General features: G+C 42.7%; 3 protein-coding genes across 7 annotated transcripts in view; 2 read left to right on the forward strand and 1 right to left on the reverse strand.

Annotated features, from left to right (window-relative positions):
* Nucleotides 1-3,598, forward strand: part of ME1 (malic enzyme 1) — a 157,136-nt gene extending 153,538 nt beyond the window's left edge. The window contains exons 14-15 of one of the 2 annotated variants that reach the window (XM_010707673.3): nt 1,554-1,652; nt 3,237-3,598. In XM_010707673.3, the coding sequence (XP_010705975.1) occupies nt 1,554-1,652; nt 3,237-3,395 (258 nt within the window). In that variant the 3' untranslated portion in view covers nt 3,396-3,598. 2 annotated transcript variants of the gene reach the window in all.
* A 797-nt stretch (nt 3,599-4,395) lies between these two features.
* Nucleotides 4,396-7,330, reverse strand: RWDD2A (RWD domain containing 2A). Its single transcript, XM_003204384.4, has 2 exons — nt 7,109-7,330; nt 4,396-5,889 (listed from the first exon to the last, which is right to left on the reverse strand). Exons 1-2 carry the CDS (start codon nt 7,304-7,306, stop codon nt 5,212-5,214), a joined length of 876 nt encoding a protein of 291 aa, XP_003204432.2. The 5' UTR covers nt 7,307-7,330; the 3' UTR covers nt 4,396-5,211.
* Nucleotides 7,331-7,385: 55 nt separating this feature from the next.
* PGM3 (phosphoglucomutase 3) overlaps nt 7,386-14,568 on the forward strand; it is a 10,232-nt gene continuing 3,049 nt past the window's right edge. The window contains exons 1-10 of one of the 4 annotated variants that reach the window (XM_010707675.3): nt 7,386-7,490; nt 8,711-8,916; nt 9,559-9,743; nt 10,234-10,301; nt 10,600-10,733; nt 10,904-11,099; nt 12,210-12,367; nt 13,319-13,402; nt 14,010-14,108; nt 14,439-14,555. In XM_010707675.3, the coding sequence (XP_010705977.1) occupies nt 8,713-8,916; nt 9,559-9,743; nt 10,234-10,301; nt 10,600-10,733; nt 10,904-11,099; nt 12,210-12,367; nt 13,319-13,402; nt 14,010-14,108; nt 14,439-14,555 (1,245 nt within the window). In that variant the 5' untranslated portion in view covers nt 7,386-7,490; nt 8,711-8,712. Of the gene's footprint in view, nt 7,491-7,872; nt 7,988-8,710; nt 8,917-9,558; nt 9,744-10,233; nt 10,302-10,599; nt 10,734-10,903; nt 11,100-12,209; nt 12,368-13,318; nt 13,403-14,009; nt 14,109-14,438; nt 14,556-14,568 lie in introns of those variants that run through there. The other 3 variants (XM_010707676.3, XM_010707674.3, XM_010707677.3) reach the window with 3 other exon arrangements.

Consider the following 14,568-nt stretch of genomic DNA (forward strand, 5'->3'; position numbering starts at 1 on the left):
GTAATAGTGAATGCTAGAGAAGACAGCTTTTAGTTCTTAAACTACTTGAAGCCAAACCATGCCTAATATATGAGTTTTGTGCTTAGTTTGCTTAGAAGCTATTTAGATTTGTTTCTGACTATCAGCTCCCTAGAAGATACAAAGGTGGACAGCTAAAGAACTGAAACCATCAAGTCCACCAAAGAGATTCCAGAATAGAAGCCAGGTTAGTGAAGTGACCCCAGCTGACTCTCAGGCTCAGCAAACCCAAGGCTGGATTATCATGAAATGCTGTTCTCTATTTCAGATCCCCAAGTGACAAACAAATCTTAGTTAGCGATAACAAGAATATCATTAGACCCAAAGGTATCTTCAGGATCCTTTGCTTCTTAAAAGTTATCTGTGGTAGTAATAGAGGAAGTTCATGAAAAAAGACAATGTGTGCAGTGTCTCTTCACTCTTTTGAGAATGCCCTCACACTGCATGGGTATAGGTTTTTCATGGGGCCAGTGAGGAAATGGTCAAATTTTCTCCAGCTTGTCATGCTTTCCTGATCTGTTCATTACTGGAGATGACTGCAAAACGCTTCCAGTCTTGGTGGAAGGACCAAGCAAGAATATCCAGGCTGTAGAGGAGATGCTTGGATGTGAATCAGAACTTCTGTGTCATTGATTCCCCTCATCAGTCTGGTGGAAATAATAAGTAAATCAAACAGAGATTCAGAATAATTTCTCTATTAATCTGCTGTGGCTGAGGTGACAGACCTGCTGCAGCATTCTGGTGGAGTGGACAGACCCTCTAGCAGCAGTGGGTTTGTTGTCCAAGCAAGCCAGAATTTAGACCTTCTTGTTTATCAATCTGCCTGCAGTGACTTCCAGAAAGCCTGGATAATCTTACTTTGACTTTACTTTGCTCTGTGGTTGACTGTATTTCCTTTTCTGATTTCATACAGACTAGACTGGTGAGCTGGATGTATGAGAAACGTGGTTAGCCGCTAGTAATTTTATGCAAAGCATTTTACACTTAAGGTTTCAGCACTATTTTCTGCACAGGATGACCTAACAACCATCAGAATAACAGGTGCTTCTATAATTTTAGAAGTCTATGACCCAACTAAAACCAGTGGCTGGAATTCATGTGTCTTAGTGAACAATTTGCTAGTTTATATCCTATGGTCTCACTCAAGATCCTGTTCAGTGCCTCCTGTTCTGTTCATCGCACAACCTGTCAATGCTTTTATGCCCAAAATTTCCTCTTACTTAAAAAAAATTTAACCAATCAATATCAGATTTTATATTAATAAATATTTATTTCCCTTCTACCCCATCTACAGGCATATGAATGATTCAGGGTTCAATATAATCAGAGTGAGAAAAAGGCATAACTCCCAAAATTTCTAGCTCTTATGTGGCTACACCTAATGAGCAGGCAGATTGTTAAAATCACTACTAGGTAAATTAAGTCACACTGTATCTGCGTGACCTGCCAAAGCCATTTGTTTGTGTAAGACTAGTGTCTCATAAAGCTACAATTGTGTCTGCATTTAAAGTTAAACATGTCTGCCTTATTTCTAGGTAATAGCTCAGCAAGTTTCAGAGGAGAATTTACAGGAAGGTCGCCTGTACCCTCCTTTAGTCACAATTCAGCAGGTGTCACTGAAGATTGCTGTGAGGGTAAGTCATTTCAGTCTTTCCTAGCTTCTTTTCTTCTCATGCTGAGCATTAGATTTGATCAGCTGACACATCTTCTCACAAGTTGATTTACAGCAATCTTGGTCTAGTAGTAAAAACAAACGTATTTAATTTCAATTCATAAATGTAACCCCAAATTTAACCCTAGTACAAGGAGGAAAGAGTTGGGACTCCAGAAAATTTGTTTACTGATGTAAACAAATACATTCCAGTTACTGAATATCCTTTTGAAGCAATAACAAGGAGCCTTCATGCATCAGACATTTCCCCTAGCTTCACTTACTCTACATTTAAAATAATAATAATAATAATAATATCCTTCTTGCCCCTCATGTCTTCTTATGCAAATGATAACTGTCCTGTAAATGTTAAAATGTTAGCAAGATTCCTCAGGCTATATCAAACTGCCTATGTGGCAATGATGGAAACTCCTCAGCTGTCTCTGATGAGATAACTCGAATGTGTGTCGAAAAAGGAAAATGTTACTGAACAAGTCTTTCTGCCTGATCTCAGCTGAAACGTTATTCCCACGAGTACCCACTCTCGCTTTACAGCACTAAAGGTTAAGTGACGGCCTCTGTCCTTTCCAGGGGAGAAATACTCTGAAAATTTTTGGAATACCAAATGCAGAACATAAATTCAGACCTCATTCAGCTGTGATTATTATTGCATGCAGACCTGAAGAGAAACTCTTGCACAAATATGCACATCTCAGTCAGCTCTGGTTGGGACTTCAGATGAATTCTAAAAAGGAAGCCAGATACTGTAGCTCTTTCCCTTGGAGTACTGGCTTCTTACCAAGCTGAAATATTTATGTTTTAGAGTGATGGCTGAGGAGAGCAGGAAGAAGACTTTGTCTTCCCTTCATTTAAAGTAAGAGCTTCCGTCTGTTTGCCAGTTGCAGTTGAAGCAGATCTTACTGAAGATCACTGCTGCTTTAAACTAGTGTGTAACCCTTCTTTTGTTTCACAAAGGAACATCTAGTCAAAAGATGTATGTATCTCAAGCTGGTGTTCTTCAGATGTGACAGTATGCTTTGATGCATTGAGTGAGCTCCAGTCCCTTCCAGAAGTCTTTTTTTTTTGCCACAGCCATACGTAGGAGGCAATTGATTCTGATCTTGTTGATTTCTCAGTGACAAAGTACACAGACTTTCCCCAGTCATACATAGAATTTAAACCTCTGCACCTTGTTTAGCATTTACCTTTGAGAAATATTTTACCAAACTGAGGCAAATAATACACTTCCCTCACATACAAGGGGGCATGGAGGCTTGGAATAAATCAAACTTGTCTTTTGTGCTTTATAGAAGGTGGTAAACCACGGTAGCCTGCTCAGAATGTAATCCTGTAAGAGTTCAAAAGCAGCACGAATCAGACAAATAAATGCATACATTATCATATTCTTAATCTTTTTTGCTGTATGTTAGCCCAGATCCAGTGTAACTTGACGTGACTGTCAGCACCAAAGAAGATGTCATCTTGATTCTGACCAAATTCCTACTTTAAAATTCTGTTAAATGTATTCAAATAAAGCACTAATTGGGATTTCAATGCAACTTTCTAGATTGCAGAAGAAGCCTACAGGAATAACAGTGCCACCACCTACCCTCAGCCCAAGGACCTTGAAGCCTTCATCCGTTCGCAGATGTACAGCACTGATTATAACAGCTTTGTGGCTGATTCATTCACCTGGCCTGAAGAAGCCATGAAAGTGAAACTGTAAATACTTCATGAAGAAATAAGTAAATCAGCAGCAGTGGAAAAGCACTAAAATATTCAGAATGTTTCTGCCTAGAGAGCCGAAGAGTAGATAATTTTGTAAGATTCAGAACAAATTTTCTAAATCGTAATATTTGATTAGAAACTCAGATTAAGAAGTCATAATTAATTATAAATGAAAAAATAAAAATTAATCTGAGAACTGTATTTGTGTTTTCTGATTGTTATTGCACTTGATGTGTCCAACACGATGGCTATGCACATTTTTTTTTATAGCAAAATGAGTGGTTGTACCTTGAATTCAGAGATTTGTCATACATATCAATGAGAACTTCAGCAGAAAAATGGTATAGTGGAAAATTAAGAAATACATGCAATGACTGTTTAATCTATTACAAGTCAGGATGTAATTTGTGTAAATCGTCAAGCTGTTATTGAAAAAGAACAGTAAGTTTAGAAATATTTTCCTCCACATAAAAGCCTTACTGGTCACTCCTGTGTGCAGCAATGAGAGTTTTCTAATAAGAATTGAACCTGTAGAACCTTTGCTGACAATTATTCAGCAGCATTAAAATATTCCAACAAAGCCATAGTCCTGTGAATTATCATTTCCCCCAACAAGATAATTGTGTTGCAATTGCTCAGCATAAAGGCAGTAAATGTCCCTCACAAAGAGAGAATATCAGAGTATTATAAATAGGCAGCCAAAGCATCTCCATTTTTAATATTGTAGTCATCAGGGGAGTGTACTGAAACACAGCTTTTAAATAGCTTCTAACCAAATAGCTTGATTTTTAGATTTGGTCATCTATACCGCAACAGTAAGGGTGGTTTTATTGCTGCGTACCAATTTTCCTATTATGGTGCTTAGAGAGAAAGCAGAAGGCAGTGATTGTGGTGGTTCTTTAAGGCACAGCTATTTCAGACTTCTCAGACACAGCCATCATCTACTAATAATATTTAAATATAACAATCCTTTTATATCTATATAGACACACACAACATATATTTTTCCTTATTTAGTATCTTAAACACCTTTCAATATGCTAGGCCTAGCAATACAAATATAAAAAAGCACGAGTTAAGCAATTGTTACCATTCAAAATTACCATTAATGTAACCGGACCCTAATGAGATGAGAAGAAGCAGCTATTGGAAATGTGGACAATAACACTATCCCTGTAAAGACATACTATCCAAAGCTTCCGAATGATAGGGTGATGTAGGCTTACTTCCCTTCCAACCTCCCCTTCCCCCCGACTCCTCTGTTATAAATGCAAAACTTGGTGCTGTGGGTGGGCACAAGAGTCTTTGCTTTTCTTGGATCAGCTGAATTAAGTGAGAGCAGATGTTTCATACAGCAAATCTCTGACTCCTTTTGGTGGAGTGTACTTTTATACTGGAAATCGTATCAATCTCTGACTGTCAATCTCTGACAGCCACCTTGGTGACCCACAACTAAATGAAGAAGTTAACTAAAGCTCTGCACCTCAGCTTAGTAACACCGCACAGTACGAATGACTGCAGACCAGTGTAATTCAGGATACTACCATGTGGGATTTTTATCACCTTGCAAGCACTTCTGTGAGATCTGGCTCAGTGATAAATGCTGCTTTTAAGGACTCTGAAAATAAGTAAACAAGCACCTCTTTCAAAAAATACACTGCAATTCAGAACAGAGCCAGGAACATCTACTTGAACTGCCCTTCTGTGTTAAACACTGAGTTTCCCTTTTCACAGCAGCCATTGCTTAAGGATAAATTTTAATGTCAGCTTCATCTCTTGCTGTCCAAAGTTAGCATTCTTTTACATGTCTTTTCTTATTTGTCTGCAAGTTTGCCTTCAACACCAAATAAAATCTGAAAAATATGTCCACTTTGATGCTGTTTCAGGAATTCAAGGAACTGGCCCAGATCCATGTGATAGTCGTTCCTCAGGCCATAATCACCATGGGCCTGAAACTGCAGGTCTTCAAAAGTTCGAAAGAGGCGCAGATTATCAATACTTCCCTCTGCTTCTACAGTCTCCACATGTTTGCATGAAATATGCTTCCAGTTGGGATATCTGATAACACGCCAGAACTCCTCACAGTTTTCTCTGATTCCCTCCACACAGATCACCCCAGGTTTTCCTGTCAAGCAGAAGCCAGTCAGGTTTAATTTCTTTGCACACTCAAAGATCTTCTTCCTCAATTCCTGCCTGTATATGTGATGGCTGTAGATCCACATACGTTGAATTGTTTCTTTAACTACTGTTTCCTTTGAAACACCTTCAGCAGAGATCTTACTATTTTCTAAATAAGGCAGGCTGTTCTCTTTCAGCCACTGCACAGCTTCACATACGCACAGTTCACCTGAATCCAAAGAGCTGATGTGAGAAGTGAGAAGAGTGTTGAGCTGCAACTGCTGCTGTCTGTGCAGTGCATTTGATCTTGCAAAAAGCTGAGGAGCCACGTGGGGATACATATGAGGCAACTGTACCTGCAATTCCACTTTTACCTTAAAAACAGAGCACAAACACACAAAAAGAAAATGAATTCCACAGCTAAGAGAGACATGCTAGATTCCTTTCCCTGCCACAGGCAGATTATGAGGAATGTAATTGAGATTGCGGCATCCTAAAAACTGGAATTACTACTTATGTCTTCCTTTTGTCCCCATAACCCATTCTTTCATCTGGTCCTTCTGTTGTATCTCACTGGGACTTTCCCAACATATCAAATGTTATCACAGCTGCTCTCTTCTGCCATCTACAGAAATGGTGCTATGGCTTGAAAGAAGGTACAACGGTGCTACTTACGGGACATTCCTATTTCCATTGCATGTTTTGAGTATGTGCTCAGTTTTGTTATAGTGACAAAATACAAGGCCTCAGAGGAAAGTGGCTTTGAGAATCTTTCCCCTCGCCAAACACACATCTGAACAATGAATTCAGCCCAGGTGCTGAATGTATTCCCAGAAAACAGTTACATGAAGAATGCTTATGACTATACACACTGTGCATAGAGGCATTATTATTACTATTTTAAGCAAATACCCAAGGAGATGAAGCATTCTCTTCATTACAGACAATAAAAAGGATTACCTACATGTTAGGCTGCGGAAACCTTGAGATTATCCTGCCTGATCTCTACCAACCGCAGGCAGTTGAATTTCCCTTGGTTATTCCTACAGTGTCTTACAGCACTGTAAGACATTGTGGCACTTCAGTTCTCTGGAAACCAAATTTTGCCTATAGTCAAGGAGCAGGAAAGGATTCAAAAGTCCTCAGTGCTCGATGCTCCATCCCTGGAGGTGTTCAAGAGGAGGTTGGATGGGGCAGCCTGGTCTAGTATTAAATGTGGAGGTTGGTGGCCCTGCCTGTGGCAGAGGTGGAAGCTTGATGATCCTTGGGGTCCCTTCCAACCCAGGCCATTCTATGATTCTATGAAATGATTAAAAACAAGATTACAGACTCATGGAGGTTGGAAGGGACCTCTGAAGATGATCTATTCCAACTCCCTGCTTACAGGAGGTTGCACAGGAGAGCATCCAGGCGGGTTTCTGTAGGTAACCAACCTACAGAGAAGACTCTACAATTTCTCCGGGCAGGGCGCAGTTTTATCACTCAGCCTTTGAAGCAGCAAATTGTTCCCCCACTCCCCCCTTTAGGGCAGACGTTTAGCACCTGCACCACGAGTAAGGCAGGCGCAGGGACCCGCCCAGGGGCAGCTCTCACCTCTGGCTCCCCGACACCGACAGCGACCGAATACTCGAGCCGCGGGGGCAGGGATCCGCCGCCGTCCCTCAGGTAGCGCTGCAAGGCGGGCACGGCAGCCCCGTCCAGGCTGATCTCCCCTTTCTTGGGGAACATGGAAAGGAGCATTTCCACCTCCAGCAGCTGGAGCTCCAGGCACTCCCGCACGGCGGCAGCCATGGCACCGCGCTGATACGTGACGGCCGGGGGTGGGAACCCGAAATCTGCGTGACGTCTCAGCGGCGTCGCTGCCGTTAAAGGAAAATCTGCCTTGCTCGAGAAGGCGGCCAACAGCTCCGCGTTTCCCTCTGCTTTCTGTAGCCTGGTGGGGTGTTATGAAAACCCGGGAAGCCGCAGGGAACCGGTGAGTAGCTGTCTGAAACGACAGCACTGCTTTGGCTTACATTTCGTGTCCACGCGTACCAGCGTGCTGCCTGACACGCGTCACGCTTTCATTTGCACGGGTTAAACGGCCATCATCAGCTCAGCGAGGAGATACCGTACAGGTTTTAACACGGCATTCCCGTTTAAAGGCCTGATCCCATCCACCCTCAGTGCCGGAGCATTGGGTTTTTCCATAGGAACGACGGAGGGCACGGCTCAGCCTCCTCGTAACGCTCTACCACCGCCGCCGGCTCCGCCCTCTGCCCTACGGCCCGACCCCGCGGGCTGAGCCGACTGCCGCGTGGCGGCCGCTTGCCCCGCCCACCGCGTTGCCATTGGATGGCTCCTCGTAGGGGGCGTGGCCTGGCCGGACCCGGAAGGAGAGCGCGGAGGTGGCGGCCGGGCAGGGCGGTGTGCGGGTAGGGCTGCGTTCCTTGGGAGCACGGCGGCAGTGAGGCGGTGCGCAGCGGGCGGCCGGTGCGTGGTTTGTTAGCGGGAGGCAGGCTGGTTATGGTGAACGTAATGGAGTTGTGTGGCTGTGTGAAGCGTGTGACGAGCGTTAGTTCTTTGCGGAGAGTTGTTGGGAGCCCTGGAGGGGACACGAGTGATGGTCCGAGATCTGCTCACCCACATCACTTGGGCTCTTCGTGGTCTAGTCGAGCTCTGTTGGGTTAGTGTTGTACTGGGAATGTAGAGGCTCTGGTAGTGGTCCTCCCCACAGCCCCACACAGGGGTGTATGGGGTACAAGCAGAGCTACAGAAGCATAGAATGGCTTAGATTGGAAGGGGCCCCAAAGGTCATTGAGCTCTGCCTACTGCCATGGGTGGGGCTGCCTCCCACCACTTAGCTTCCCAGGGCCCATCCAACGTGGCCTGGAGCACCTCCAGGGATGGGGCACCCACAGCTGTGCCAGCACCTCACCACCTCTGAGTAAAGAACTTCCTCCTAACATATAGCCTAAAGTTCCACTCTTTTAGTTTAAGGCCATTCTCCCTTGTCTTATCACTATTAGATTGTTTAAAAAGTCAGATCCCTCCTGTTTATAAGCTCCCTTCAAGTACTGTAAGGCTGCAGCGAGGTCTCCAGCATTGTGTTGTCCCCAGTTTGAGATAGGGTTCAAACTCAAATGAAGTACAAGATGTGAAACAAATTTGAATGACTGTTTCTCTTACGAGCGCTTGTGTTACTTCTTTCTCCAGAAATGGATGTTGAAGGACTTAAAAAATACTCGGCTTTGCATCCCAAGCCCGCTGGACTTACTCTTCAGTATGGCACCGCTGGATTTCGCAGCAAGGCGCAGCAGCTTGAGCACGTCATGTTCCGCATGGGCATGCTGGCAGCGCTCAGGTCCAGGGCCACAGGAGCTACTATCGGTGTCATGGTTACGGCATCTCACAATCCTGAAGTAAGAGCAGCCTTTTGTTTGAAGAAAAAATAGATGTGGCCTGGTAGAATCAAAGCTCGTGGTAATAACAGGAACGAGAGGTTTCCATGGGCTGCATCCTGCAGGCACCTCCATCTACTTAAGAGATGTGTTTATAGTGTTCCATTAAAATGTGAACTCTGGCATGTTGAGAGTTACCTTTCCACATACATAGGATGGTCGTTTTCTTTCATGTGGAAAAGTCGATGCTGTAATGTAGATGTCTGTAAGATTGGCAAGGCTAGGAGCGCCCATGAGAAGAGATGAGCCTTTGAGCAAAATCTGTCAGTAGAAAAAACGAAGCAGTTACAAATCAAACACTTTAGACTTCTGCTGTTACGGAGTATTCCCTGGTATCCGCATTTCCCCTTAGGTCACTTCAATGTCAGATGAACTTCATGCCAAGATTATAATGGGACGGGGTGGAGGGTGGGGAAGTGTCTTAATACACTGCTTACTTTAGTTATTTGGGTTTGCTGGAGGTTGGAATAAATAGCTAATCTGTGACTTCCTAGAAATGGTCCATGTTGACAGAAGTAGTATGGTTAAACCTTACCTCAACTGCCTTCAATTTTAAGTTTCCCACTCTTAAGCTGAGTGTGTTTTGTTCTCTTTTCTTCTAAGGAAGATAATGGTGTGAAGTTGGTTGATCCTCTTGGTGAAATGCTGCACCCATCCTGGGAAGAATATGCTACGCAGCTAGCAAATGCAGAGGACCAAGAGTTACAGAAAATAGTAACTGAGATCTGCCAAAAAGCAGCAGTGAACCAGCAAAAAGATGCTTCAGTTTTTATTGGTAGAGATACCAGGTAATTCGAAAACACTGTTAGATGTGTGCTGCTTTTAGCAGAGGTGGCAGCAGTTTGTTCATGAGTGCTGCTGAGTGCTTAGCTCTCTACAGCCAGGTTTGCTACCCATGCCTAGTCTGCTACCTGTTAAAGTCACTTAAGACTATAGCAATCCACAGCCATTTTCTAATATTGTTCCATTATGAGCTTCTCTGATAATTATGAGAGCTTCCTACCACTTCTGATCTGGGTGTCTGATTGTTCTTTTTTGTGAGCACTGTGTCACATCCATGACACAGAAGTTCATCAGAAGTTCACTCATCTTTACAGTTCTTTAGGGTAGTGACTTTCAGGCTTCTTTATTGTTGGCCCCTTCAATGGGAAAGGCGTGGATGTTGAATCCAAGTCTGCTGGCAGGAAACTTGCTTTTCATAGTCATCTTCCCCATGCTCCTTCTTTCCAAACCCACGTATAAAGGTTTTCTGTAAAGGCTGTGCTTTTTATTTTCCAGACCAAGCAGCAAGGAACTTTCACAGGCCGTAATAGATGGCATCTCCGTTCTGGGTGGTCAGTACCATGGTATGTCAAGCTTTTGCTATTCTAGTTTACTGTCAAGTTGTTTTTGTAAATGTGACTGCTACGTAGCCCTAAAGCAGTAGCCCAGATTCCATTTCCATTTGTCCGTAACAGTCTTCTTTCAGAAGAGTTGGATTGCTTTATGGTAAAGCAGTTAACAGAGCTTTATTTTCTTTGTGTTACCTGCGCTGCCTTCGTCTGTTTTCTGTAGAATAGTAGATATACTTTGTATAATATACTTTGAAGGAGAAGTTAATTTACTGTTCAATTTCTTAATATTGAAGCCTCTGTTTTACGTTAGATTATGGTCTAGTGACCACACCACAGCTGCATTACGTGGTCTGCTGCCAAAACACCCAGGGGCAGTATGGGAAACCAACGCTGGAAGGTTATTACCAAAAGTTATCCAAGGCTTTTACGGAGCTGATAAAGAAGGTAAATGTTGGTAATTATCTTCTTCCTGCAAATGTACAAAGTGGGTATCTTTTGCTGTTGTTTTGTTTTGGTCTGAAGTTTTAAATTCAGCATATCTACAGGTGGGGTGGCGGAGCCTATGGTTTCAGTCAGGTGTGAGTTCACTTTGTCCTTTCTTTCTGTATACAAAGTCTCTCAGCTCTGGAGAGGCTCAGAGGCAATTGAAGATTGATTGTGCCAATGGCATAGGAGCTCTGAAACTGGCAGAGATGGAGACCTATTTTCCAAAGGAGGTACAAATTCAGGTATATAATGATGGAACGAAGGAGAAGCTCAACCACCTATGTGGGGCAGATTTTGTAAAGGTTCATCAAAAGCCACCTAAAGGTACGTAGTCAGTCATTTTATATCCTTTTACATCCTCTGTAGGTCTAAATGTGCAGGGTGTATCAGCCTCAGATGAGCCGAGTTCCCTTGTTTCTTACTAAGTGATTGTAAGACTGGTTGTGCTTGTGTGATGGAAAGGAAGAATCCTAGGACAGGTTTTGACGCAATCTTAGGTTATCATTCTATATTGTTTGGTGGACTACAGCATGTTTCAGCACATTGGAGACATGTTTGACAATCTGACACGAATGTTAAACTGGTGGAGCCCAAGGATCAGCCAGGACTAGCTTTGTTTTCCCTCCCTTTACATTAACAAGAAGTATTTACGTTGTGGCCTAGCATTACAAATCCTTTTCCGTATTCCCAAGGAAGAGTATAATTAACACTTTGATGCCAGCAAACTGACAGCTTGACATACACCACAGAGGTAATTATTTCAACCAAATTCCTGCAGAGTGCTTAAGAGAAAATCCCCAAACTGGGAGAATGGACTGGTTTGAATATTAGATTATTTGAAGCTAAACTGAGCTGTCTGTTCAGCAACTGCTTCCTGACTGAGACTGTCAGCCAAACCTGAACATCAAGGTATGGTGGCATTTCCTCTTTGTCATGCTGCTTGCAGGGACAAGTTTTGGGGTATGGTTTCCTTTGCTCTGAAGGATAGAAGGTGTCAGCAGTGTGGGCTGGTTTCCTTGCCCACCTGTGTGCTAAACTGTGTCCCTCCAGGAAGGGGGATAAAGGATGCAGTGTCCTTTGGGGCTCTGCCACGTTACCGAAGATCTCCAAATGAGCCTAGGAAAGGCCAGCTGCTTGTTTCTGACATACGAACGCCAAGGTTAATGGCAAGGTCAGCATTTTGGACAAGAGAAAGATTTGCATTGATAAAAGGGCAGTTTGCTCTGACAGGTGATGACTGCTTCCCAGTTAATTCTGTCTTGGCATTAAGCCTAGAAACGCTTTGAGGCAGGAACTCCTCATTTGTTTTATACACTGTATACAGTTAGCAAATGCAGTGTCAGTTTGGAGCATCTGTTTTGTGTGTCTGCATAGAGCTAATTTTGTTTCTTTATTCCTATCTCTAACTTGCATTTTTAACTCTGTGTGCATTAGGGCTAGACATGAAGCCTAACGAGAGCTGCTGCTCATTTGATGGCGATGCAGATAGAATTGTTTATTACTACAAGGACACAGCTGGCCATTTTCACTTAATTGATGGAGATAAAATAGCAACTTTAATTAGTATCTTCCTTAAAGAACTCCTTGCCAAGGTAACTTTGTGTCAAATGAATGCTTACACTTAAAAGAGGAAAAGTGTAAAATAATAGTCTGAAAAGACTGTGTTGATTTATTCCCAGGTGGTCTTTCTATGCTTGCCTAGAGTGCACCCACTTTAAAAAGAGCATGACAAAAAACTGTTGCTTTGACAGGGCTGTAATTTCCTTATTCCAAATAAAAATCCAAATACTGAAGTTTTAAACTTACAGTTCTTAGTGAGAGAGAATTTTCCTGTTTATGTGCTCAATGTACTGATAGATAAAAAATGAAAGAATGGACTTTTTTGAATTTTGGGGGCCTCAATCCTTCCCCCACTTTTTCTCTGAAACCTTATGAAGTTGAGCATGAGAACATGCAACAGTCACAGGATTTGCTTATCAACATTCCCAAACCAGTACCTGCAGCAAAGCATCCTCCTCCAACAGGGAAGAGAGAGAGAAAGCTTTTCTTTTTCAAACGTTCACTTGGACTTGGTGTTGATGGTTAGCCTAGATGAGTTACCCTGTTTTTTTTTCTCTTTGACACCAGCTAATTTCTTGCACCATGGCAGACATGCCAGCCAGTGAGGAGAACTTGTGCTTGCCATCTACCAGCCTTCGCTTGCTTTGCTCTAGAAGCTTTCAATTTATTGCTCTTGGTCGTGGCCTCATGTAATGCCATGTGTCTGGCCAGTGTGCTGAGCTTGCTGAATCTAAACAGTGGTTTGAAAGCCTAAGGAGAGCTGCTTCAAGCTCACCACAACACCCGTGGTACACAAAAGCTTACTAAAATTCATGCTGTCTTACCTGCGTCCACATTCTCTGATCTCTGATACTCAGGAGTTTTAAATGTCTGCAGGAGAGCATAGGTTTAGTCCTGTACGATTTTTTTCTGGTTATCTAGCTGTTCAGCCTTCTGTACACACCCACTGCACAGTAAAGTGCTTTGCTTCTTGGTTTGCTCAGGTGGGACAGACTTTAAAGATGGCAGTGGTACAAACAGCCTATGCCAATGGGAGTTCAACGCGCTACCTGGAGGAGACGGTGCAGGTATTCTTGACTTTATATCTGGTAGTATTCTGCAAATGTTCTTGCTGTTTTTACTTAGTACTACTATAATATGATTCCTAGGAAGGCTTAAGCTGTGCTAAAATCAACAACTGATGACTGTTTCAAAACCTACAGCAGTCACTTAATAATTAGTGGCAAAGGAGATTGGAGGGAGAAAATCTGGAAAGTTCAACTTTTACCAGTTAAAATCTAGTTTGGCAAACATTCAGCAAAATCCTTTGTTACTCCTGGAATAACGAGGAATTTATGGCTTTGCAACCAAGTGAGCAGGAAAGGGCTCCTTGATACTTAGCCACTGATCCTTTCATTTTTATCTAGCAGCTGGCTCACTGTTGTTCAATAGGAATATGTGGCTTAAGGTTGGTTGGCAAAAACTGAGTTAGGTCATTTAAAGTTTGGATAGAAATCTGTTACGTTCCCTGAAATAATGAAATGAATTAGGATGTACAAATATCTTAAAATCAATCATAGAATTCTAGAATGGTTTGGGTTGGAAGGTACCTTTTAAGATCACGTAGTTTCCCCTCCAGCTGCAATCAGTAGATGGTAACACAGTTTACATTCTCTGTATGCCCTTGGGTTGTAGGTACCTGTTTACTGTGTCAAAACAGGAGTGAAACACTTGCATCACAAGGCCCAGGAGTTTGATGTTGGAATTTATTTTGAGGCAAATGGACACGGCACAGTAAGTGTGAGCATGTCATACGTGATATCTGCAGCCAGTGCATAAAATCTAAGATAAAATTAGCCTTTGAGGGAAATCTCTTCATAGTCTGCTTACATTTGTAACCAAGACTTTTCTTCTCTCATATATTGAGAGCAGCCTTGTTTCTGCCTTTATCACAGCACTGCCACCATCTCTTCTGTTTTTTGTGGGGAATGAGAATTAATGGAGGCAAACCTTAATGATTATTATCTGGGCTTAACGGGTGAAAAGCTTTTTTTTTTTTATATCCCAGTTCTTGATATGGGCTGTGGGCTGGTCTTGACAAGTTTTCATCTTTTTTTATTCTAGGTACTCTTCAGTAAGGCTGCTGAAAACACAATCAGACAACTGGCAAAAGAGGAGAAAGATGATGCAAAAAGAGAAGCAGCGAAGGTGCTTGAGAACATGATTGACCTGATAAATCAGGTAAAAGCCAAGA

This window comes from Meleagris gallopavo, chromosome 2 (assembly GCF_000146605.3).
Source record: "Meleagris gallopavo isolate NT-WF06-2002-E0010 breed Aviagen turkey brand Nicholas breeding stock chromosome 2, Turkey_5.1, whole genome shotgun sequence".
Taxonomy (NCBI): Eukaryota; Metazoa; Chordata; class Aves; order Galliformes; family Phasianidae; genus Meleagris; species Meleagris gallopavo.